Source organism: Denticeps clupeoides, chromosome 11 (genome assembly GCF_900700375.1).
Source record: "Denticeps clupeoides chromosome 11, fDenClu1.1, whole genome shotgun sequence".
Taxonomy (NCBI): domain Eukaryota; kingdom Metazoa; phylum Chordata; class Actinopteri; order Clupeiformes; family Denticipitidae; genus Denticeps; species Denticeps clupeoides.
Window position 1 is genome coordinate 89,775 of NC_041717.1, and position 27,373 is coordinate 117,147.

Below are 27,373 nucleotides of genomic sequence, written 5' to 3' on the forward strand. Positions count from 1 at the left end.
GAACTTGTTGTAAATTCCAGATAATTACGCAATTGACTTAACGAGCAAGGATAAAAAGTTCAGGGAATCTCTGTTTAAAGCAGTATAATGTCATTGTGGCATGGACCAAGGGTCAGGCGTCTTCAGAGCCTGCAGCCGATAGAGTCTATGAAATTGAATTAAAGATGCGCAAGTATCCTTTTTGGGAACATCAGATGCAATATGAAGCTGCCAAGTGGAGATCTGAACGTGACAGCCATGCTCTGTGGGAGAAGGAAATCAAAAAGTTGCTGCAAATTCATAAGTTGGAGATGGAAATGGAAGAGCGAGACTTTTAAAGAAGTTAGAATTAGAATTGTCAGCTAGAAAAGACGTGGTTTTGGTGATTGTAGGTGTTTCCCCTGTCTCAGTTCCACCTGTGTCGCTGTTACCTCCTGGCTCTGTGTCTCCTCCTCACATCCCTCCTGTTGACCCACCTTCTTCTGATCCAGGGGATCATGGGTTTGATGTGTCACGTAATATTCGTTAATTAAAATGGCCAACTGGTGTCTGGAGTCTCTTGTTAGACTAGACTGTCTCGTAACAGTGTGTATGCGTCCTTCTTCCTCCCAATGTCCAACCATTGTTCCATATCTCCTTCCTCGCCATGTCAAACCAACTTGACCCATTTAACCAATCACCCTTAGTGATCAGTGTGTGGGGACAGTACCTTGCTCACTGGCACCTTGGCAGTTCAGGATTTGAACCGGTAACCGAATCTGCTTCCTTTTCTGCTAGGCTACCACTGCCCTATTTTGGCAACCTTCTGATTACAGGCCACTTCCTTAACCACTATGCCTACCTATTTTTAAGGTAGATATAGGTCTGTACTTTTGTCTGATGAGACTAAACTGAAACTGTTTTGACACATGGATGCTGCTTATGTTTGGCGAAGAAAGGGAGAGTCCTTCAACGCTAAGAGCACAGTTCCCACATTTCAACATATGCAAAAATCTGCTCTTAGTCTAGGCTTAGGTCATTGCTGGGTCTGTAAACAAAACAATGACCAAAAGCATTCATCAAAAATTGTCCAATAGTTCCTTAAGACCAAAACAAAGTGCCTGGAGTCACCCCACAGAGCCCAGACCTCTGTAGTGAGTGTTCAAAGTGTATGTCCAATCCCTCAGGAGACCTGGGCCAATCTAGTAAATTTAATAAAATACTATACTAAGAGATTGGTGTCAGTTGTGCCTCAGAAAGGGTATGGTACTGACTATAGATTGCCAGGGGGCATACAATTTTGGATGTCTTATTTTTTGTTTGTCTCTGTTTATCAACAAAATATCCTAATTAAACTTAGTGGACCATGTTATTTGTTTCCAAAATTTCCAAAAAACAACAGAGATGGAAAAAGTACTGGAAAAATGTAAAAAAAAAAAAAAGTAGATATTACAAAGATATTAATAAAACATTTAGATTAAATTCTACTCAAGTAAAAATTGTACTCGAGTAAAAATTCTACTCATCTAAAAATCTACTTAAAAACGTACTTAATTTAAAATTTAAAATTAAAACTTGATGGAAAAAGGACTAGTCATAAGTCCAATCCAGCACTAGTTATTTTTATTCAACTTTCAAACTATTTTCAGACCACCCCATAAAACATTGGCCATAAAACTGCCAAAAGCACAGTTGGCCACAAAACTGCCAAATTCTGAGTTGTATGGTCCAACTCAAATATTACAATAAAAAACAAAAAATAAAGCCAAAATCAAGCAAAGTATCCACAATTCCTTAAACTGTGCTTTTCGTTAGTTTTACTCATTAACGGGAGGTTTTCCAATTTAGCAAAGTACAATACTTGAGTAAAAGTAAAAATGACCTCTTTCAACCTCTGCGTAACACGTCAGTGCAACAGGAGTACAAGTTTGCAGTGGGTCCTGTATTCGACAGACATTCACAGATCTTTGCTGGATTTTCTCTTACTCATTAACACTAGAAGTCCCAGGTTTTTCTGACCCCCCAGCTCTAGCAGAGGTAGGCCAAATGGCCCCTTGGTTGGGAACTAACAACTCAATCACCGACAAATGGCTCCCATTCATTTGTAAATGGCTGACCGATTGGAATGTGTCACTCCCCTTCCCCCCAAGAAGTGTTTGAAATTGGAGTGTTTGGTGTTTTTGAACACTGTCCACTCAAATGTATGTTTGTTCACAAATGTCCATGGTTGATAAACATGTACAGAATCATCACTGAATTATAAAACAAAAAGTGAATTTTGTTTTTGTTTGCTCTCTCCTCTGCCTGCTCATATAAAATAGCAAAATATAAAATAAAAAATAATAATAAACAAATAAATAAATAAAGTTGAAAAAAAATATCTCAGTCCCTCAGTTCCAATTCATGATATCAGTGGTTACTATCCCACGCAGTCTGTCTGTCTGTTTCAAAGTCTGTGTTTGCAGTGTTTTGTCAGGATTGCCTGCAGCTGTGCTCCACACCTGACTCCAATCCTGACGCCCCATAAATGCCGGAAGTTTCCGCCCTTTCTGGGTCTCTGGCATTTTTGTGAACTCTCTGCACGAACTTGACCTGATCTAGTTTCAAGTGTTTTGAGTTCTGGCAATCGCCACACGCCTACGGGTTAGTTTATGTTCGTAATTTAAGTTAAATTGTTTTCGGCCACCGCGCCATTGTTTATTTGTATTTCTTTATTGTTTATTTGTATTTCTTTATTGTTTATTTGTTAATAAAAAACCCTTCCCAACATGTCAGACCTCTGCGCTTCCTTCCCCCGTAAGTCCGTAGTCGTGACAGAATGCCAGAGACCCCCCCAAAAGCGCAGAGGTGGAAAGCAGAGGAGAAGAAACGCCGCGAAGGACGCAGCCCGGCGCGGCGAACGCGGACGCCAGGGGAGAGACGCGACACCCGTTCTGGTGGCGCGTTTTCTCCCCGAGAAGCCATGGTACGCGGCGCCGCGTGATGACGTCACCCCCGGGAAACTCCGCGAAACCCGGAAGCGACAACGTCGGCGTGTGAGTGGGCGGAGCGAGGACGTTGGCGTCGGCAGCAGCGAGGAAGTGACGTGGGCAACGAGCGCAGAAGATGCGACCCCCACGATCTTCGGCATGTCGAGCCAAGAACTCTGCGCTCTGCTGGCAAGGCTCCCCGTGGACTGGGACGACACGGACGACGACAAGAGCACGGGAGACGAGAGTTGGGCTCCGCCCATCGCGCCAGTCTGCGATCGTCGCAAAGTCCGTGGGGACCCACGTCACTTCCAGGGGGGTGAGAAGCGACAAAGGCGGCGTTCCTCCAGCGAGGAGGTGGGCAGCCTCCAGCCCGAATGGCCAGAGTACTGCCCATGGGAGCTGATCGCGCCATGGGTCCAGGATGTCCGCAGGGTGGACGACCCTCGGAGTCACCGGTGGGAGGACACAGATGACGAAAGCGATGATGACGTGGATTTTCGGTGGGCGGTCGTTGCCGGGATGGCTCCGCCCAGCGTGCGCGTCCGAGATCATCGCGGCGTCCGTGATGACCCATGTGACTTCCGGGGGTGCGAGGTTGACACGGACGACGACCAGGATGACGCCGTTAGGGCAGTCGGTGCCAGGATGGCTCCGCCCATCGCGCCCATCCTGGATCGTCACGAGGTCCGTGGAGACCCACGTCCCTCCCAGCAGTGTGAGGAAAGCTGGTGGAAGAGGGCGACGGGAGGTCGCCAGCCAGCAACTGCGCTGCCGGGACTGCCTCGCAGGGAATCCTCCATTCCTGCTCCAGTCGCCGACCCGCCTTCCCTCTGCCCGGATGTTCCCCAGCGAAATGGCAGCGCAGCACCAGCGCCCACACCTGCTGGAGAAGACGTCCACCCCCCTCCACACCACACACCTACCACCATCTCCACCCATGAGCCCAGCCCCGTGTGGGACAGCCCAATTGTCCCGGGACCCTTCAGTGGGGCAGCAGACACTGATAAGACCACCACCATCCTCTCGTGTCTGCTTGGGTCAGCATGGGGCTGGAGTGCAGCCCTCTGGCAGCAGGGAGAGACAGACAGCAGTTTTCGGGACTTCCAGCAGAGACTGAGGGCGGAGTTTGATCGGCCTGAGCCAGGGATCGAACTCTGCCCCTCCACCACATCCAGTACCAGTCAGGATCCGGGGCAAGAAGACCAAGCACTGGCGGGCGACGAGAAGGTCGCGCCTCCCGAGATCCTGGCTGTGCCCCCTGAGGAGGTCCCGGAGTGCTCAGAGAGGGAACTAGACGACCCTCTCTTCTGTCTGTCTCTGTCTGTGTGTGTGTGCGTGGCATTAGTGTCCGTATGTCGCCCCCACTTCCCCTCTTTGTGTCCACCAGATGGCGACCCAGCCGCGGAGCCGAACCCCAGGGAGGAGGTTCCTGACCCGAATGTGCTGGTCCAAGGCGAGGTGGACAAGACCCAAGGTACCCCTAAGTCCAGCCGGGGGGGGTGCTCCCCCAAAGAATTTTTTGGGGGGGTGCAGTTCGGGTTGGGGATTCCTCCTGAGGGGAGGGGAGGTGGGGAAGCGATGGAGCTGGGTCCTCCGGTAGCCGGTAAGGAGGACTGGCCAAGCATGGGCCTGTGTCCGCCTCCAGAGGGGTGGAGCGCCATAGAGCCCCCGGGTAGGCATGAGGACCCAGCTGGGACAGACAGGAAGAGGGCCTGCTTGTCCCAACGGACGCAGAAGGGGCTAGCCGGATGGTCTGGCAATGCCCCCCCCTTGGCACCAGGGCCGTGCAGCGAGAGGGGCTGCATAGTCCCAGAAGGCACCAGCCTGGGGTGCCTGGAACAGTCGCCGGAGGCTCTGGGACAATCTCCCTGCGCGGTGCAGGGGGTGACACAAGACGTGGTCAGAGGGGACGTGTGGAGACAGGGCCCACACATACCCAGATGGATCGGCCCTGATATTGTGTGCAGGTACGAGAGTCCGGGGCCGCCATGCGGGACCACGCCGGGGAGCCAGGGCCGAGGGTCCGGGGCCGCCATGCGGGACCACGCCGGGGGAGCCAGGCCGAGGGTCCCGGGGCCGCCACGCCTGACCACGCCGGGGAGCCAGGCCGAGGGTCCGGGGCCGCCACGCCTGACCACGCCGGGGAGCCAGGCCGAGGGACCGGGGCCCGCCACGCCTGACACGCCGGGGAGCCAGGCCGAGGGACCGGGGCCGCCACGCCCTGACCACGCCGGGGAGCCAGGCCGAGGGACCGGGGCCGCCACGCCTGACCACGCCGGGGAGCACAGGCCGATGGACCGGGCCGCCACGCCTGACCACGCCGGGAGCCAGGCCGAGGGACCGGGGCGCCACGCCTGACCACGCAGGGGAGCCAGGCCGAGGGACCAGGGGGCCGCCACGCCTCACCACGCCGGGGGAGCCCAGCCCGAGGGGACCGGGTCCTCCAAGGGAGGATACAGCAGGGCAGGAGCCCTGTGGTTGCCGCCGTCCGCCCCGCCGCCTCCACTGATGGTACTGTTGGGGCTCCGAGGACGTAGCCCTTGGAGGGGGGGGCTCTGTCAGGATTGCCTGCAGCTGTGCTCCACACCTGACTCCAATCCTGACGCCCCATAAATGCCGGAAGTTTCCGCCCTTTCTGGGTCTCTGGCATTTTTGTGAACTCTCTGCACGAACTTGACCTGATCTAGTTTCAAGTGTTTTGAGTTCTGGCAATCGCCACACGCCTATGGGTTAGTTTATGTTCGTAATTTAAGTTAAATTGTTTTCGGCCACCGCGCCATTGTTTATTTGTATTTTTTTATTGTTTATTTGTTAATAAAAACCCCTTCCCAACATGTCAGACCTCTGCGCTTCCTTCCCCCGTAAGTCCGTAGTCGTGACATGTTTGCAGACCCAGTAACCATTGTAGAGATCATACAATATTCATTGGTGACTGATGTGTGAGCATTTTATTTTTTCATTTTCATTCTATTCATTTCATTCTATTAGCAACTTTTCATTCTATTTTCAGACTATTTTTTAATAATAAAATGCACTTGTGTTTCTATATTTTGTGAATGTTTCAATGTCACACACATACTGTAGCTTTGGCCTGTCTTGAAGCAGTGGTGTGGGTAAAGAAATGCAAATATGCCTGGGTTCACAGGTAACTAGTGTTTTTGCACAACAAAAGCAGGAGGACAATAGAGCTGATGGCCTCTCCACAGGAGGCTGGGCCAAAAATCGGCTGCTAAAAGTTGCTCCCTTACACCGCAGATAGAGAGCCAACGGCTAAGGCCAGAAGAAGTATCTCAAGTCGCCTTCAGAGCTTCCTGTGTTTCATCACTCTTGACATGCTTCGTAGCATTCAAGAATGGACTATCCAACATGCACAGCAAACGGAGCATGCTCATTGGTTCATGGCCCTGGAACTATGCCGCGAAATCGCTTCCAAGGCATCATGTGACACCTACGCTTTGATGACAGGTCCACCCGTAGTGATCGAGCAAAGACTGATAAGTTTGCTGCAATTTCCAGTGTGTGGGGATCATTTGTCACCAACTGCATCACGTCCTACAACCCTGGTCTACATATCACCATTGATGAACAGCTCTTCCCGTCAAAGACTCGCTGCTATTTCCTGCAGTATATTGCAACTAAACCTGATAAGTTTGGGATCAAGTTTTGGGTGACTTGTGACCTAAAATCCAAGTACATTTGCAATGTCCTCCCACCTAGCCCTGGAAAAAGAGCCACGTGCCAGGTCAAACACCAGTGCAAGAACAATCATGCCACTGTGCGATGTGTTCACTGCTCCAGATACACATGTGGTAAGTGCAGACGGGAGATGCCATGGCAGTTCCAAGATTGTGAGTGATTGCTGAAATGTACTCACTCACTTTTTATTATTATTTGTAAATATTTGTACAAATGGTTGGTTTGTTGTTTATTTTTTCAACAAATCTCTTCAACAAAGTAACAAAGTGTCCTTGAAGTGGCTAAGCATGGCCTCGCCTTGTTTACATGACAAAAGCATCTGTTCACAGGTGATTAAGGATATTAGTTAAAAGTCTTCTAGTCAATTGACTATCCTGTGGGTTTTATAGGTAGAAAAGCCAAATGACTAATCTCTGGGACTTCTAGTGTTAAAGTAACCCTAGAAATCACTACATTTACAAAGTCATGTATGTCTGTGAATTTACACACAAATTTTAGTTTTTAAATTGATGCCGAATTTTCACAATTTATTGTGAAATTTATTGTGAAAATGCTAAATAATACAGCCAATCTTCCGATGTAAGGCGCTCGCTGTGTCTTATGACAGTATCCAACGTTCCAAAATAAAACTTTCAAATGGAAAGACAGGGAATGATTTAATATACAGGGTGGGCCATTTATATGGATACACCTTAATAAAATGGGAATGATTGGTGATATTAACGTCCTGTTTGTGGCACATTAGTATATGTGAGGGGGCAAACTTTTCAAGGTGGGTGGTGACCATAGTGGCCATTTTGAAGTCGGCCATCTAACCACTGTGTTCGATGTCATCAACCATTCCCACTATATTAAGGTGTATCCATATAAATGGTCCACCCTGTACATTAATATAGTGCCTACCAGCTTGGGGTCAAATCCATGTACTTCATGCACTTTCACACTTTTGAAAGCTGAACATAATAGGGTTACGTCACATACTGTCATAGCGCAGCAAGCAGAAGAGTGGCTGTATTGTTTAGAATCAGTGTTGCCAGACACTGTATGATAATTATCATATTTGTACCATAATTTTATCCTCTGTACAATGTACGATCAGTAATTCCAAAAATCCCATAATGTACAATCATTTTACATCTTCATTTCAATTATTCCATTAGCATGACAAGGTACAGATCTCAGTTTTCATCGGCCTGCGCAGACATACTTGGTTTGTTTATGTGCAGTTGTCTAACTTGTGACTTTAGAGCCAATCAATGCACAATGTAACACATGGTGACGCATAAAGTAAACAATGAATAGTGATTTAAGCGTGGATTTTCATTGGCGGAGTTGCAGCTACGGAATATACAAAAAGTGATATTGGCATCAGACTTACAGAAATGAATGGGAGAAAGACCCCAGTTGTACTGGGTGGTTAAAGCCTCTAGCTATCATGGACACACGTCCAGGAATGCCATGAGGACCTGCTGCCTGGCGCAAGTGTCTCAACTCCATTTCCTACTCCCTAAGGGTGGGGGTGAAGTTGATGTGAGCTACTGCTGCGTTTGGAAGAGCTGCGTCTGGTTGCCTCTCCTCAAAGCAGGCAAAGAAATGGTTCAGCTCCTCTCACATTGAGGCATCACCTTCAGCAGCTCCATGACTGGTCCTGATGTGTATGGTGATGTGTATGGGTGTGTGCGATAATTTTTCTCAAAATACATTTGCATTTAGGATCTGGCAACACTGTTCAGCATTTTCACAATCAGCTACAGCAGTTTTTGTTTAATGAGTAAGAGAGAAATTTTATGAATATCTGTCAAATACAGGACTCACTGCTAACTTTACTAAGGTGTCAGAGGTGTTTGAAATATGGAAAGTAGAAAAAGCTAGGGTGGCACAGGGAAGGTTAGAATAAAAAAAGAGCAAAGATCTGGAAACAGATATGGCTAAATGTGTAAAAATTGCCAACATTTTCATTAAAACAAGCTAACAGTTTGTAATATCAATTGAGGGCAATGAAACGGGTAAGGCAAGATGGTGAACTTTGCCAGCAAACCATTGTTTAGTGGTAGTAGCCTAGGGGTAACACACTTGCCTATAAACCAGAAGACCCAGGTTAAAATCTCACTTACTACCATTGAGTCCCTGAGCAAGACACCTAACCCTAATTTGCTCCAGGGGGACTGTCCCTGTAACTACTGATTGACAGTCGCTCTGGATAGGGGCATCTGATAAATGCTGTAAATGTCTGAGGCATGAACCTCCAGGCCTGAAAATTAGTCCCACTCTGGCCCTGGAATGTGCTCATACCTTTCTATGCTTGTGGAGCATCAGACTGGAAAGCAGGTGTGTTGACATAACAGCCATGCATGATGTTGTTGCTGCAAGAAAGAGAGAGAGAAAAAGAGAAATCAAAGCAAAACAACTGCGCAATTTGACCTTATCACTGGTGATCTGTGGGGATCAGTGATCCAATATCACATCAGTGTTGATACTTGATGATCAATGAACCTGGAGTGGATGATTGTGATGATCCCACAATTTCCTTAATTTATTACAAGACATGTATGGTTATTTAAAATGGTAGCTAAAGAGATACTATATTAATGTAACTAGTTAATGAGATACTATTACTCCCAGAAAATCAGAATACGGTGTCAGAACAAACTGCTCTATAATATGCAATAGAACTTGAGAGTAGGAATCTCTTGACACTTGGTTCAGAGATATGCAATGTGATTGAACAATTATTAATGCATCTTACTTAAATTTTATGCATTAATATTTTATTATAATTAAGGGCAAAAACATACACTACCAGTCAAAACTTTGGGGTCTTGCATTTCTTACATTATAAAAACAAAGGACTCAAATAACAGGGCATTTGCGTGGGAGGGAGCTTTTTAAATTGCCATTGTAAAACACTGTAGCACAGCTCACCGTGAAACGTGTCCTCCGTTTTTAACCCATCACCCTTAGTAAGCAGTGGGCAGCCATGAAAGGCGCTTGAGGATCAGTGTGTGTGGACAGTACACCTCAGTGGCACAACCTTCTGATTACGGGCCTGCTTCCTCACCCACTAGGCAACCTCTTATCCATTTCACACCCATGTCTTAGACAACAAAAACGATTTCCAACAGTCCTGAAGGTTTATGCTTAACATTTACATTTACATTTACAGCATTTGTCAGACGCCCTTATCCAGAGCGACTTACAACGTGCTTTCAAGTTACCATCGATGAAGAGATCAATTCCGGTTCACTAGGACCCCAACTATGAATACATCTATTTTATTCACTCTGTTGTAGATTCTGTACACAAAGTTCGACAACAAGAAAATTACAATTTAATCTAAATATTCTTTAAAGAGGAAGGTCTTGAGCTGCCGTTTGAAGGTGCTCAGTGACTGAGCTGTTCTGACCTCGAGGGGAAGTTCATTCCACCACCGAGGGGCCAAGACGGAGAAGAGTCTAGATGAGTGTTTTCCTTTTACCTTCAGAGATGGAGGGACCAGGCGAGCAGTACTGGAGGCTTAACACTTTCTCATAATTCACTCATGTTAACAAGCATCTCATGAAGCAGCTTTTGATTATGACAATAGTGAACAAAGCAGCCAAGAAGGTAAAAATATGTTTTTTTATATGCTTGGATTCTTCAAAATGGCTCAATCTTTGTATCTATTAAAAAAACATTTGGGCTGTTCTCTGATGACAACATTTCAGAAAACGCTCCTGAGTGGATGCAGGTTTTTTTTAGAAGTCGACAATGCATTTTAGAAAAAGTGTTCTTGTGTCAACTGGGCCAGAGAGGGTGACGGAGAGGTCAGATTCCATTCTATTAACCATGCGCTGTTTTATGTTCTGTATCACAATGACATCTGTGCATGTCTGCATCGTGATGCAACAATGAATCATACTTCATTGTAGGCCTTGACTTATCCTACTACTGTGTAAAAATATTATTATTATTACATATTGAAAAAATACTGACTGTTAAAATCTCAAGTTAAACTAAAGGGTTGAGCTCTGAAACAATAAACTATCAAATGTAAAAATAGCCCTGTGAAGGAAAGCATTTTATCTAAAACTGGACCTCAAAGGCATCACACCAAAGGAGTTACATATTTCCCATTCACTGTTATGTCTCATTGGATGAAAATTTATAGCCAAGTAAAGACCCTTATTAACCACAGTATTAAAGAATTTGGTTCTCTGAGACTCACAATACAGGAGGTGTAGCATAAGGGCAATGGAGATATTCCTCTCTTCTGGTTGTAGTCCTGGCATCCAGGAAGAGGGCAGGAGAGAGGAAACACTCTTCTGCCCAAACACAGCGTCAGTCCTGGAAAAATACACTTTTCTTTTAATCATACATGCAAACAGTAGATCAGCAAATGCATTGAGGCTGACTCACCATACTCATTAATGAGATCCATGCAAATAAAACTCATGACAGGGTGGTAGTAGCATAGTGGGTTAGACAGCTGCTTATGACCCAGAAGATCATAAGGTCAGAACTATAAACACCACTTACTATACTGACTGTCTTCTAGGGGACTGTCCCTGTAACTACTAATTGTAATTCAGTCTGGATAAGGGCATCGGACAAATGTCATAATTGTAACAGTACACAGAGATAGCTTTTACTATTGAGTCAAAATTTCGTGTTATCTTAATGGCATATAACAGCGGTTGTCTTTTACAGACATACTTAATGTAAATACATAATGTAGTAGGGAAGCCGTTGAACATCAGGTGTTGATAGTAATATTAAATTCATATTAATTACAGTGCAGAAATTGTTCCACATTTTGTTTCCTTATTCCAAAATAAAATGTAGGGCTGCAACAATGCATCGATTAATCGACAATCGCTTCACTTCTTACCTTTGCATCCCTGCCACATCAATACCATCTGAGTGGCTGTTTTCTGTAGCAGGCAACATAGCCTCAAAAATAAGAGTGAGCCTGAGCCAGAAACATGTGAACATACTAAAATTTTTAAATTGCAATTAAAAGTGTCTGAAAAAAGGGAGTGAGAGAGAGAGTAAGTGTGTGTGTGTCAGTGAGTTTGTGAATGTGTTCGTCTGCAAATGTGTGTGTGTCTGCGAGTGTGTCCATCTGCAGTGTAATGTAGTTCTGACATTCAAACAAATCCTGTTAAATTTTCTGATTTGTATCGTTTCTTTTTTTATAAATGCTTAATTCAAAGAATTTATAAAAATCAAAAGATGTAATTGACAGGTGAGTCGCCTTGACAGCATGAGCAGTTGTTATTCATTTTGGAATAAGGTCATAGGGCAATCCTCTACGTGATGCATGGGACATTTTGATAACACAAGTTACTTTATCCCCATAATTAGTGGTCAGATCAAGTGTGACATGTATGTAGTACTTGTCGTGCCGTACTACTGGGTAATATAAAGTTAAGACAAAAGCCATACAGGCAGTTTGAAACCTTTCCATGTGATGCACGGGACACAGAAAACTAGTCTCAGTTGTTAAAACAAACGTACACAATAAAGCTCTGTCAACTCTAAGTATTCAGACAAAAATATTTCACCGAATATTTCAATGTATAATGGGTGTCAAAATTGTGCAAGACTTCAATAAAATAATGTACAAACTGGATTCCAAAAAAGTTGGGACACTAAACAAATTGTGAATAAAAACTGAATGCAATGATGTGGAAATGGCAAATGTCAATATTTTATTTGTAATAGACTGTAGATGACAGATCAAAGGTTTAATCCAAGTAAATGTATGATTTTAAAGGAAAAATACAATCAAAATTTCACGATGTCAACAAATCCCAAAAAAGTTGGGACAAGTAGCAATAAGAGGCTGGATGGTAGTAGCCTAGTGGGTAACACACTTGCCTATGAACCAGAAGACTACAGAGTCACAGGTTCAAACCCCACTTAATACCATTGTGTCCCTGAGCAAGACACTTAACCCTAAGTTGCTCCAGGGGGACTGTCCCTGTAACTACTGATTGTAAGTCGCTCTGGATAAGAGCGTCTGATAAATGCCGTAAATGTAAATGTAAATGTAAAGTAAATTTGAGCATAACGAAGAGCTGGAAGACCAATTAACACTAATTAGGTCAATTGATTGGGTATAAAAAGAGCTTCTCAGAGTGGCAGTGTCTCTCAGAAGCCAAGATGGGTAGAGGATCAACAATTCCCACAATGTTGCGCAAAAAGATAGTGGAGCAATATCAGAAAGGTGTTACCCAGCAAAAAATTGCAAAGTCTTTGCATCTATCATCATCAACTGTGCATAACATCATCCGAAGATTCAGAGAATCTGGAACAATCTCTGTGCGTAAGGGTCAAAGCCGTAAAACCATACTGGATGCCCGTGATCTCTGGGCCCTTAAACAACACTGCACCACAACCAGGAACGCTACTGTAAAGGAAATCACAGAATGGGCTCAGGAATATTTCCAGAAACCATTGTCAGTGAACACAATCCACCGTGCCATCTGCCGTTGCCAGCTGAAACTCTACAGAGCAAAGAAGAAGACATTTCTAAGCAAGATCCACAAGCAAGATCAAGAGTTTTCACTGGGCCAGGGATCATTTAAAATGGAGTGTGGCAAAATGGATGACTGTTCTGTGGTCAGACGAGTCACGATTCGAAGTTCTTTTTGGAAGAACTTCGACAAGGACAACCCAAGTTGTTATCAACGCTCATTTCAGAAGCCTTCATCTCTGATGGTATGGGGTTGCATGAGTGCGTGTGGCATGGTCTGGAAAGGCACCATCAATGCAGAAAAATATATTCAGGTTCTAGAACAACATATGCTCCCATCAAGATGTCATCTCTTTCAGGGAAGACCCTGCATTTTTCAACAAGATAATGCCAGACCACATTCTGCATCAATAACAACATCATGGCTGCATAGGAGAATGATCCGGGTACTGAAATGGCCAGTCTGCAGGCCAGATCTTTCACCTATAGAGAACATTTGGCGCATCATAAAGAGGAAGGCCCAAGACGATTGAACAGTTAAGAGGCCTGCATTAGACAAGAATGGGAGAGCATTCCTATTTCTAAACCAGACGTCTGTTGAGTGTTGTAAGAAGAAGGGAAGATGCCACACAGTGGTGAAAATGGCCTTGTCCCAACTTTTTGGGGAATTGTTGACACCATGAAATTCTGAATCAACATATTTTCCCCTTAAAATGATAGATTTTCTCAGTTTAAAGTTCTGTGATTTATGTTCTATTCTGAATAAAATATTAGAAGTTGGCACCTCCACATCATTGCAATCAGTTTTTATTCACGATTTGTATAGTGTCCCAACTTTTTTGGAATCTGGTTTGTATATGCAACACCAATATATGCAACCAGAATGACCAAGATGGTATGATGGACAGGACATGATGTATGGGACAACAGAAGAAGAAGAAAGTGAAGTGATTGACATTGTGATACACAGCAGCACAGCACACTGTGCACACAGTGAAATGTGCCCTCTGCATTTAACCCATCACCCTTAGTGTGCAGTGGGCAGCCATGACAGGCGCCCGCGGAGCAGTGTGTGGGGACGGTGCTTTGCTCAGTGGCACCTCAGCGGATCGGGATTCGAACCGGCAACCTTCTGGCCACTTCCTTAAACGCTAGGCTACCACTGCCCAAATGGTACTTGTCTAAAAGCTACATGTTATAAGATATACAGAACTAAGAGTTAAAATGTGGTCCATTATATGAATATTTTAATTATGCACTATTCAATATAACATATAATCTGAACTTTGAATGTCTGAGTTATGAGAGTAATTAGCCTTAAATCGGGAGAGGTCACAGTGTTTCACATGTCTTCAAAACCTTCAGTTTTTTAAATACATTAGAAATAAAACGAAGTTCCATATTATGTGAGTACACATATTACATATCAGGACAAAAAATGTGCAAATATTACAGAATTGTTTTTAGCATTTTGCTTTAATTTGCAAAACAAATGTGCTGTGAATGCTTTCCGTGTGCACTGTATACAGAAACTCAAAGGGACTGAAAAACAGACAGACAGACAGACACCAGGAAAAAAAAAGTGCCAGAACGTTACTTGTGGAGTATGGAAGTCAGTGGCAGCTCTTGTACGGGGCACCAATTGTCCACACAACAGCGCCCTGTTTCACACATCTCCTGAAGAGAAAGAAAAAGAAAACAAGTAATGGAGGAGGGAAATGACTAAATATGCTCATAACAAAGCAAGAGAAAAAATACATTTCTGAGCCCAGAAAGAGATGAAAGATCAGAGGAGACGGATGAGGCAATGAGAAAAGGAACATGGGAAGGGAATCAGTGGGAAAAAAGTGAGAGAGAAACAGACTGTGTATATCTCTAAGCATAAGTGTGTCATACCTTGAGAGAGAACGCCTGTGCAAAATGTATTCTCACACTCCCTTTGTCATCCCTGCACAACAAGGATAGCACAAACCAAAGAGCAGACAGGACACCCCCCTTCAAACACACACACACACACACACACACACACACACACACACACAATATTATTAACTTCCCCTGCCAAGGGTGATTGAATTTGCAGCTCCGGCACCCATGACTACAACAATCATAATGACACAATCATTGTGGACATGAATGACATGGTCATTATGATCTACTTTTTAACTGTTGATTTGCCTTTTTAAATCACTGCACAGTTATTACCATTATTGTATTGCGAAGTTTTCTGCATCCCTATATCTGGTGGTGTTCTTTGATTCTGATTCACCCAGATTTTGAAGATAATAATATATAAAAACACAAAGGTAGATATTTTTGAGACTATTTAAGATGTTTGCAGATTCACTAATTTGTTACTGAGAATTGCAATGATTATCTGCATATTTAGATTGGTAGTGTAGTGGCAAGATGACAAGACTACATTTGTGATGTCTGCTGTTGTTGTACAATGGGTACACAACAGAGGTACACACACATAAAACACATAAATCAATGAATAAAGGGAATGGGGAACAGATACCCGTGGCAGCAGACACTGGCCAAAAGGGCAGTCATAAGAGACACCCACAGGCACCAGGTTGGCATCAGGAACTAGGTTGTCACTCATAGCCTGCCTGATGCGTGCCATCCACTGACTACCATGGACACTATCCTGGGACACACAAATGCTGATGCTTTCTCCATCCTGTAGAAGAGCTCCAACCAACTATACACATACAAAAACAGAGAGAATAAAAAAATAAATGCAGAGACAATGAATGTGGCACACAGTCATAGAAGAGAATTTGGAAACACCACCATATTATAATAATACCAGTATTATTGTAAAAAACTATTATAATTACTTTGCAAATGATCATTATGTTATTCTATACCAAAAAAAATACAATAATGTTGGACTGGACCATGTTTAGCTTAAAGTTCAGCATGCATTTTTTGTTTCCACATTCGCTTTTTCTATTTTACCCTTTTGAAATGCAGTGAAATATTTCCTATGAGCATGAGAAGTGTGTTCCGATATGGTTGCCCATTTGTTTGTTTTGGCAGTGTTCCATCACCATATTCTACTCTCTGACTGGTAGAGGCTGTGTAATACAGCAAGATGACTCACCGAGGTCATGATTGTGGAATACAGGTCATCTGTCTCCGCATCCTGCTCTGTGGCCACACCAGCAGGGAAGAGGATCACACCCATTTTCTGAAGAACAAACCTATGATGGGCGGTGACAATCTGCTTTAAATAAGATTATATACATACAGCTAACTATTCAGTCCACTTTATTACACATTGAAGCATGAATTGTGTAATAAAGTGTTCAATTCACCTTAGTTAGGCTGTCCTAGTTAGGGTACTGGGCCACTGTTGCACAAATGTACACCTATAACCACATATTTCTGTACCAGTTGTACAATGCCACCGTCTGCCGCTGCTTCTGTTTGTACTCTCCGAGGCACTGAATCAAGCGCCCAGACCACCTTCAGAGTCCAATAAAGAGACCACCAGAGGGATAGTCCCTAGCAATAAACTGCTGATGAGAATACTTAGCATGAAATGTAGGGCACCACAGCCCCCACCACCATAACAACTAAAGCCTCAGGGATCTTCAAATGGACCAGTGGACAATGGTTACAATAGACATACAATGTACACCATGATTCTGGACTTAACCTACTCTGCACTGTCCAATACCCCCAAACATGGACCAAGTCCAATATATAGAGCATCTGCTCTATTCTACACTTTGGGCTCTTCTACCACTAAACCTGTTCTTGGACTAAATCATCACCAACCCTGCACTGACACCAATTGCAGCCTCACTCTACCCTGGAAGTGGGTCCCTCTCTGTATCACTCCTTCCCCAGGTGTCTACCTTTCTTTTTTTTAGTGGAGTTTTTCCTTGTGTGCAAAAGGGTCAAGAGTGGGGGTGTCCAATGTAAGTCCATTGAGACAATGTATGTGATTATGGGTTATATAAGAAATAAATGATGTTGTTGTTGATGTTGAATTGTAAAAATATGTATTAGTTGTTAATTATCATGTTGATCAATAGAAATTAAATATGACAAAAGAATGGCATGTCACCCGTGTTTGAATGACCTGATGGCTAGATAAATAAGAGAGATTATCCTATTACCTAAGCATCTGGGGCTTTTCAGTGATAACAGTGTTCAACTATGCCCTCATCACTCATAAAAGCTAAATAATAAAATGATTTTCACCTGCTCTCAGAACAGACTTCAGCATTTGACTGAACTAAAGCACAATAACAGGGATGGCTAGATCAGGAGGAACATACCGCAACCAGCTGTTATTGACCTGAACAGGGCTGAAGCAGTAGGGTACACGCATGCTGTGACAGAACAGCACCAGGGGAATCAGAAAGAGGTCCAAACTACTCTGACGAACAGAAACAAACACCAGTGGGGTCTTCTGCAAACAGATACACACATACATACAGAATTGAGTTTATTGTCACAAACAAGGAATTTGCCTTAGTGATTGGTACATCAAAGGTAAGAAATATACACAAGATAATAAACCAATATCATAAAAATGGGTACTTAGGCACAACTGAAAACCAGACATATTTAACCAAACATATACAGTATGGGCCAAACATTTTTTTGTGTTTTCTTTATTTTCATGACAATTTACATTGGTAGATTCTCACTGAAGGCATTACATTTACAGCATTTACCAGACACCCTTATCCAGAGCGACTTACAATCAGCAGTTACAGGGGCAGTCACTCCCTGGAGTAACTTAGGGTTAAGTGTCTTGCTCAGGGACACAATGGTAGTAAGTGATTTGAACCTGGGTCTTCTGGTTCATAGGCGAGTGTGTGACCCACTAGGCTACTACCACCCTATCAAAACAATGAATGTGGAGTTATGTACAGTGGGTTGCAAAAGTATTCAGCCCCCTTGAACTTTTCCACATTTTGTCACATTACAGCCACAAACATGAATCTATTTTATTGGAATTCCACATGAAAGACCTATACAAAGTGGTGTACATTTGAGAAGTGAACAAAAATCATACATGATTCCAAAAAATTGTTACAAATAAATAACTGAAAAGTGGGGTGTGCATATTTATTCCGCCCCGAGTCAATACTTTGTAGAACCACATTTTGCTGCAATTACAGCTGCCAGTCTTTTAGGGTATGTCTTTACCAGCTATGAACATCTAGAGACTGAGATTCTTGCCATTCTTCTTTGCAAAACAGCTCCAGCTTGTCAGATTAGATTGTTTTAAACCATTACATTGTTGCCCTGGCTTTATGTTTATGGTCATTGTCCTGCTGGAATGTGAACCTCTGCCCCAGTCTTAAGTCTTTTGCAGACTCCAAGAGGTTTTCTTCCAAGATTGCCCTGTATTTGGCTCTATCCATCTTCCCATCAACTCTGACCAGCTTCCCTGTCCCTGCTGAAGAGAAGCACCCCCAGAGCATGACGCTGCCACCACCATATTTGACAATGGGGATAGTGTGTTCAGAGTGATGTGCGGTGTTAGTTTTCTGCAACACACAGCGTTTTGCATTTTGGCCAAAAAGTTCCATTTTGCTCTCATCTGACCAGAGCACCTTCTTCCACATGTTTGCTGTGTCCCCCACATGGCTTGTGGTAAACTGCAAACGGGACTTATTATGGTTTTCTTTTAACAATGGCTTTCCTCTTGCCACTCTTCCATAAAGGCCAACTTTGTGCAGTGCACGACTAATAGTTGTCCTATGGACAGATTCCCCCACCTGAGCTGTAGATCTCTGCAGCTTGTTCAGTCACCATGGGCCTCTTGGCTGCATTTCTGATCAGCGCTGTCCTTGTTCGGCCTGTGAGTTTAGGTGGACAACTTTGGTAGGTTTACAGTTGTGCTATACTCCTTCCATTTCTGAATGATCGCTTGAACAGTGATCTGTGCTATGTTCAAGGATTGGGAAATCTTTTTGTTGCCTAAGCCTGCTTTAAATTTCTTAATAACTTTATCCCTGACCTATCTGGTGTGCTCTTTGGACTTCATGGTGTTGTTGCTCCCAATATTCTCTTAAACAACCTCTGAGGCAGTCACAGAGCAGCTGTATTTGTACTGACATTAGATAACACACAGGTGCACTCTATTTAGTCATTAGCACTCATCAGGCAATGTCTATCAGCAACTGACTGCACTCAGACCAAAGGGGGCTGAATAATTACGCACACCCTACTTTTAAGTTATTTATTTGTAAAAAATGTTTGGAATGTATGAGTTTTGTATGTATGAGGAATGTATGAGTTTTCATTCCACCAGTGTACACCACTTTGTATTGGTCTTTCACATGGAATTACAATAAAATAGATTCATGTTTGTGGCTGTAATGTGACAAAATGTGGAAAAGTTGAAGGGGGCCGAATACTTTTGCAACCCCCTGTACTTAAGAAAAAAAGGTGATATAACTGCAGTCCAGTTCACCCCAAACCATCTCGATTGGGTTCAGGTCCAGTGACTGTGGAGGCCACTTTTTGTTAAGTACATAACTCCACATGTGTTCATTCATAGTTTTGATGCCTTCAGTGAGAATCTACCTATGTAAATTGTCATGAAAATAAAGAAAACACATTGATGTGAGGTGTGTCCAAACTTTTGGCCTGTACTGTACATATATAAAATGGAAAAGGTTACGGCACATGTTAATCCGAAAGTGCTGGAGAAAAATGGATTAAATATTTCAGGCCAATTAGTTTTTCCCTGTATATATTTCTGTAATGGAAATTGTACTGTTGTGTGATTCATGACTCACCCAGGTTAATCACCCGGATCCATGAAATAACTCATGAGTCATGAATGTGAGGTCTTCATTGAACTGAATTCTTTGGGTCCTAACTACACCATGTCTAAATTGTAAACTCAGTCACATGAATACATCTTATAATCATTAAAACACCAATTACTACCATAAAAATGGCATAATTTAGTTTCTTTGCACCATCTGAATCAGACAGATTAGCACTCATAACCCGAGTCAATTGCTCAGGTTAGTGCTACTAACCCCAGACAGTGCATCCGGCAGATAACATCCTCCACTGCCAAAAACAGACAGCCAAATCTGAGTTGCTCAAACAAGCAGGTTTAATTGAAAGTTATTTATTTTCATCACAAGGCATCTGACTTTCTTTTAAAAGAATGTATATATTTACTTTGTTAAAAATCTATAAAATTATAATAAAAAATCAGCTAACCCTGTGTAGTGGTACAAGGCTGAGGGGACATTAACTTAACAAATGAAATTTGAAAACGTCAGTTGCAGATTACACACACCATGTTCCTGTGTTGTAGGATGGTGTGCACTAATCATATTAATTACATAGTGTTTAAAAGCATCTGCTTATATTGGAGGAAGACAACATTATGCTAGTGCAATGATGGAGAAGCATCCATTAATAATAAAAAGCAGTTACCAGCTGTGTGGCCTTGTGCAAGGCTGCCATTTGGTTGAGGTTAACCTGCACACTGCAGAACAGGACACTGAAGAACTTTAACAAGATCCAGCCAGTCAATCTAAGAAGAGGAAAAATAATTGAGTAAAATGGAGCCAAAATTGGAAGCTACATTAAGGCAGAGTGGCAGAATATGCCAGGATACATGGCTGAAGATAAACTGCTTTTGGAGAGTCAGTAGCTCAGGGGATCATCCACTTCCCACCCTCTACAGCATTTATCAACGGTCATTTAGATACAATTCTTCAAATGGTATATTACTGCAGAATATCTGGCCAGATGTTTATGAAATGTTTTGTGGCACCCAATGAAAGGATGCCATCCTTAGCATTTGCTTATATTGCCTATGCCACAAGGATATGCCAGCCCTGTGCTCAGTCATACTTCCAGTTGCTATTGTTCCCAATTGCTTCCATTTTGTGGAAGAGTTTACCCTGGAATGAGGGTGACTCATTCTTTTACAAATGTTTGGTAGCAGCAGGCTACATGGCTAGGCTCCTTTGACCAGCAGATTGAATTCTAAAGTTATCTGCTCATATCCAGCCAAATGCTTCAAAATTCAATGGACAATGCTTCACAGTGTAGATGGACAATGACCCAAAGCATACTCTGAAAGCAACCAAGAAGGGGAATGTTATGCAATGGCCAACTAATTCACCTGACCTGAATATGACTGATCATCTATGCCCCCAGAATGCACACAGAACAATAAGGAACAGGAGTTGCAGTAGATGTCTCACCAGGGATATAACCCATGTAGCTTGTGACAGCTATGCATTCCAGACTTCAGGCTGTAATTGATGGCAAAGGACTTGCAACCAAGTATTTAAAAGTAAAAGTTTGATTTATAATTTTTCATTTTTAGTCCCTTAAAGAGTATGATAAAGAGCATGATGCACATATGCAAACTGTTATAATTCATACACCATTCAACTGATTTGGATGCAAATACCCTCAAATGGGGCAGTAGTGGCAATAGAGGGAAAGAAACTGGACTCATAATCAAAGGAGCCACTGAGGTCCCTTTGAGTAACATACCATCCCCACACACTGCACCCCGGGCACCTTTCATTGGATAAATGCAGGTGATGGGTTAAATGCAATGTTAAATGAGGATGACAAATTCCAAAGACTCATAACAATTCTCATAAAAGTGTGTTCAGGAGTACAGGGTAAAGCCAGAAAAACATGCACAGGGACTGTTCTAACCGGAGCAGTACAGGAGAGAAGCTGGCATTGACCAGATTCTTGATGGAAGCTGCTGAATCCGGGCTCTTATCATCAGATCTGCTGATGGTGCAGGAGAGCAGCTTCTGCACCCTGGTCAGCCAAGATTAGACAAGAGAACACAGTCACAGGACATGGTCTCACTTCACTGGAACAAAGACTGTGATTGTCACACATATTACACACAACGTTTGAGCCATGCAGTCAGACTTGACACACATACTTGTTTATGCCTGGAGAACTAAAAAAAAGGTTATAGGCAATTATAGGCTTTAAGGGTGGCGGTTAATTTCAAAGTATTTTGAATAAAAAAAAAAAAAGAATAACAGTTCACTGAATTGCATTTTGTTTTGCCATGGGTTCTCTGCACATTTATTCGAATGGCAATATCAAATCACATGCTCTGATTGAATATCACATTGCCAATTGCCAAAAGAATTGCCATTTGAATTTTTGTGCTTCCATATTACACTGCTTAAACACAGTTCCCATAATAAAGTTAAACACAGTGATCCATGAAACATTTGCATTTGGAAATTAAGCTAGACAGCTTGTAAGCACTTGTAATGCAAAAAAGAAAGACTAAAAAGTGCAATAACATTCATTAGTACAAATAAAAATACTCGGTTTACTTTTGTTTGTAATCCTGCTTCAATTATAAGTTTATTTTCAATGAAGTCTTAAAATAAGGCTCAAGCTTAAATAAGGCTTCAGTTGTAAATAAAAACAATGCCTCTGAGTAAAAATAAAACTATTATAAACTGCAAACATTTAAAATTTCAGTGCAAGTGTGTGAAAATATGAAAATGCTCTGGAGTGAGTATCTGTCTCCAGCTGCTGAGAAGAGAAAGTTGTATTAATAATCACTAATTAGGATGAAAGCGTTGTATCATAATTAACCAAATAAAAGGTACCGCTTAACTCCAATTAAATATCTTTTATATATTTTATTTATATTTATTCTTTGTAGATGCATTTATAATAATATCTTATAACTTTCTTTACTGACAGTAGGAGCATTACTCCCCCCCAGGACTTTCTGTGGTGTATTGCAGTTAAAAATGAACATAAGTGACGGATTGCAGCGTTGCGGAAAAATGATTAAATTCCATTTACATGTTATTGAAGTCCAATGTGTCGACATAAAAATTTTAAATAATCGCAGTTAATAACTAATCGACAAATGGGTTTCAGTCCTAGTTCTATAGTGGCCAAAATTGATCAGATATGCGCCATAACAGGCCCAATACAATTTCCCAATATAGGCATACTTAAAATTCAAAACACTATTTTTTGCCAATGGTGGTCTGAAATACAGCAAAATGTCACACAAATACCCACTGTCACCAAAAGGTGGCCCCAATGTTTTGTTCTTCAGGAGCATCTCAGGTGAAGTAACCCTACTTGTGCCTGATGAGGATCTGTCGGCTAAACTGTATCTTGGACAGATAACACGAGTAAGACCAGAAAAACTAAAACGATATACTGCTAAAATAAAACTAAAGGGAACACTTAAACAACACCTCCAAGTCAAATCAAACTTCTGTGAAATCAAACTGTACACTTAAAAAGCCACACTGACTGACAATCAATTTGACATTGCCAATAAAGGAATTGTTCTGCAGGTGGTGACCACAGACCACTTCTCAGTTCCTATGCTTTCTGATCACTTTTGAAAGCTGGCGGTGCTTTCACTCTAGTGGTAGCATGAGACTGAGTCTACAACCTTCACAAGTGGCTCAGGCAGTACAGCTCATGTAGGATGGCACATAAATGCGGGTTTGACAGGAAGATTTGCTGTGTCTGTCATGTGTTGATAAATTTAATTTCCATGTATAATTTTTGTCTGATTTTGTTGTCAGCACATTCAACTATGTAAAGAACAAAGTATTTAATAAAAATGTTTCATTCATTCAGATCTAGGTTGTCTTATTTTTGTGTTCCCTTTATTTTTTTAGCAGTGTAATGGAAAATCATTGTCAGATTATGTACGATTTGTGAGTGGATGAAACACCTGGGGATGCTGCATATCCGATGCATCCGGTCAACAGTAGAGCTGGAGAACGTCCTGCAGCTACTGACAAACAGCACACAGCACACTCTCCTAATCAGCCAGCCACGATACCTACAACAAATGTTCACCAATCATCTGGGGTCCCAAAAGTAACTTGCACAGCCTAGAACATACAGTGCTTGACACCACATTTTGTTATGTTATGACTCCATGATTTTTTCCACCTCAATTAAAAAAAATACAAAATTTACATAAGCATACACAATCATAAGCCACAAGCTCTGGCAAACCCATTTTTGTGAAGTTTCTCCCATTGTTCAATTGCAGAGCAGTTGTGAGTGTTATGGCCAGAAGTTCAATTGCTAAGTGAAACAGAAAATGTGACAAACAGCGGCCCTGCTTGACCCCACGCTAAACCAGTCCATGTTAGAAATGTTGAGCCAATCCAAATTTTCTCAGCACCAGAAAAATTATTTGGTCAAAAGCCTGTGGTGTGCACATGCACAAACATGTTTGTGAAGCTGCATTCCAGTGGAATTTGTGTTGGTAGTAATGGGCTTTGGGGTTGTAATGACAGTAGTAATAAAACCTGTCTGATCAGAAGAAACATGGTCAGGAATTACAGTCAACATGCTAAAACATTAGTGAGCCCCTTTTCATAGCTGTGCCTTTCATGTCTGCTCACTGTTCACAAAGTGATGAGTTAAATACAGAGGACACATTTCCTTGTGTATCACAATGACAAAAACAATCACTTTTACATTCCAGCTGATGAGTGACACCGAACTATTCTTTGGGGTAAAGAAGTTGAAAACTAAAAAGCCCCAATTATGACCAGAACATAAAAAAAAAAAAAAAAAAACACATAATGTATCAGTCATATCAAATGTGCCTCTATGTCAACCTCCCCCCAAATGGAAGAACCCCAATACAGAAAAAATGTGTTACAGGTTACTGAAGTAGCTTGAAGTCTGCATGAGAAAGGCTTAAAACTTAAAAGCATGAGAACACAGCAGATAACAAGAGAAGTAATATTAAATTAACTCGCTTGCAAAAGTTGTTCTTATATAAAGAATGGGGAAAGGGGAAAAAACCTCAGCAGTCCTCTAAACTTGCTTGATGGCTATGTTTACAATAAGTCCTTTTAGCGAACAATATGTTGCAAGATATATGTCTGGGCAACTCCAGGATCAGTGAACAACTGTCATCCTTGTTGAACATTACGCAGAGCCAGGCTTGGTACAGGTTTCCACACAAAACTCCCTGAACTGCAATTAGCTGCAATCTCCCATCGTTAAATGTCCCCCTACCCTTTGGCCACCTGTGCAGTGGCCAAAGGGTCCGGACAGACACTCTCTTTAGCTCCTGCTAGATGCAGGATGCCGTTGTAGTCTCTGTAGTATATAAGGCATGCTGTAATGACCCTGGGTGGTTTGCCTGGCTCGGAACCAACAGCAGTGATCGGTCCAATCTGTCAATCAGATGTACTTTCTCCAAATTTAACACATCCTTAAGTAGATCTGTAATGAGTAGATGTTGAGCCACTGCCAGAACGTTGCAGTTTTCCAATAATCCTGACATTATTTTGACTGGCTCAGCTAGTTCTGAAGTCGTAGCACTTTTGAGTTTTTCCATTTCAGTACCAGAACCTCTAATTTGAAAAGGAAGTCAGCTCACTCTCCAGGATCGATCTGACCTCAGAGGTCCTTGCGATGGTTACATTTGAAACTGCACTATCATCCCTAGTACATTTGCTACCAGCCTGGCAAGAGGAACTTGAAGGTCTCATCAGAAGACACTGGGCTGTCTGCTATAGTGATTGGGAGCAGTGTTTAGGGATGTCTCCTGAAGTCCACTGTTATCTCTACACTCTTGCACAGCTCCAGGGTGTACTGACTGCACCAGAGTACCAGTTGCTCAACTTCCTGACGGCATGCAGATTCGTCACCATCCTGAATTAGTCAGGAGTTTTGTGGAGTTTTTCCTTGTGTGTGGGGGGTCAAGTGTGGGGGGTGTCAACTGAAGGGCTTGTCAAAGCCCATTGAGACATACTGTATGTGATTTCATATAAGAAATAATAATGTTGTTGTTGTTTGACACTATCGATAACGCTATTTTCCTTGCCAGGTTAGAGAATGTTATTGGGATTAAAGGAACAGTCCTTGAATGGTTCAGATCATATCTGACCAACCGATATCAGTTTGTGGATATCAATGGCGTTTCGTCTTCACATAGTAAAGTAGAGTTTGGTGTTCCACAAGGTTCTGTCCTAAGTCCGTTACTATTTTCCCTATACATGTTACCTATAGGTTACGTCATCCGCAAACACGGTATTACACACAGCTGTATCTGTCAGCAATGCCAGATCAGAGGCAGCAGCCGAACAAAATAGAGAATTGTCTGAAGGATATTAGACAGTGGATGCTCACCAACTTTCTCCTGTTAAACCCTGACAAGACATGAGCTCTTGTACTTGGGTCTCAAGCAGACATAAGCTGGCTGACTACATCATAACCCTGGATAGCCTTTCTATTTCACCAAGTATTGAAGTAAAGGATCTAGGTGTCATCATTGATGCAGGTCTCTCATTCAATTCGCATGAAGATAATGTCACTAGGATAGCATTCTTTCACTTTAGAAATATATAGAAATTACCAGGCCACTGTAGCACCAATATACTAATATCACCACATATTTCAGTATCGGTCGTACAATGCCACCATCTGCTGCTGCTTCTGTTTGTTTTCTCTCCGAGACACGGAATCAAGCGCCCAGACTACTGGCAAATTCCAGTGAGACAAGCAGATAAATTCTGGTTCCTGACAACTGCTAAACGAGGACATAGCATGAAACGAACCAGAGGTGCAGTCATTGGGGTAAAGGGAGAATAGCAGGACTTGAGGGGCACCATTACTGTTTCAGAAGTGATCTTCTGGGCAGGGTGTCTGTTTCAGCAACTTATTACCCGTTACCTTCCAAATGAACATACCACCAGTACTCCAATGTAGAAGAATAGGACCATTAAATGTTAGATCTCTCACACCTAAAACGCTCATTGTTAATGAAATTATTACAGATCAGGGGTTTGATGTGATGTGCCTGACTAAAACAAAATGAATTTGTAGCATTAAACGAGTCTAGCCCTCCTGGATAAAGCTATGTACAGCTATGAACCTCGCTTAACTGGAAGAAAAGGTGTTGTCGCAGTGATTTATAATAATAACCTCAGTATCGCACATAAACCCAGACAGATTTAATTCTTCTGAGATTCTCTATCGAAACATAACCTATTTAGTTTCACAATCTAAAAACCATAAGTTTATTCCACTAATTATTTATTACATCCACTGTGATAAATTTGAGAACTCGCTGAGAACGGCATTCCTGTCTATACTAGCTGTCTATACTATAAATCAAATATAATATGACCTACTCATGAAGGTGGTCACATGCTCAATCTTGTACTGTTCTTCGGTTTAAATATAGTCACTCTTCCACAATCTGAAATGATCTCAGATCATTTTCTTATCGCTTTTAAAATATGTCTTAGACACAATAAAATCTAGTCCCCGG

General features: G+C 42.5%; 1 protein-coding gene across 6 annotated transcripts in view; it reads right to left on the reverse strand.

Moving 5' to 3' along the window:
* gpat2 (glycerol-3-phosphate acyltransferase 2, mitochondrial) overlaps window positions 1-27,373 on the reverse strand; it is a 67,956-nt gene that overhangs the window by 14,083 nt on the left and 26,500 nt on the right. For 5 of the 6 annotated variants that reach the window (XM_028997029.1, XM_028997025.1, XM_028997026.1 and 2 more), the window contains 10 exons: window positions 23,801-23,911; window positions 21,769-21,879; window positions 20,521-20,620; window positions 17,382-17,515; window positions 16,196-16,295; window positions 15,605-15,790; window positions 14,980-15,078; window positions 14,681-14,760; window positions 10,831-10,949; window positions 8,919-8,989 (listed from right to left, as the gene is read on the reverse strand). In XM_028997029.1, coding sequence (XP_028852862.1) covers window positions 8,919-8,989; window positions 10,831-10,949; window positions 14,681-14,760; window positions 14,980-15,078; window positions 15,605-15,790; window positions 16,196-16,295; window positions 17,382-17,515; window positions 20,521-20,620; window positions 21,769-21,879; window positions 23,801-23,911 — 1,111 coding nt within the window. The remainder of the gene's footprint in view (window positions 1-8,918; window positions 8,990-10,830; window positions 10,950-14,680; window positions 14,761-14,979; window positions 15,079-15,604; window positions 15,791-16,195; window positions 16,296-17,381; window positions 17,516-20,520; window positions 20,621-21,768; window positions 21,880-23,800; window positions 23,912-27,373) is intronic. The other variant, XM_028997031.1, reaches the window with a different exon arrangement.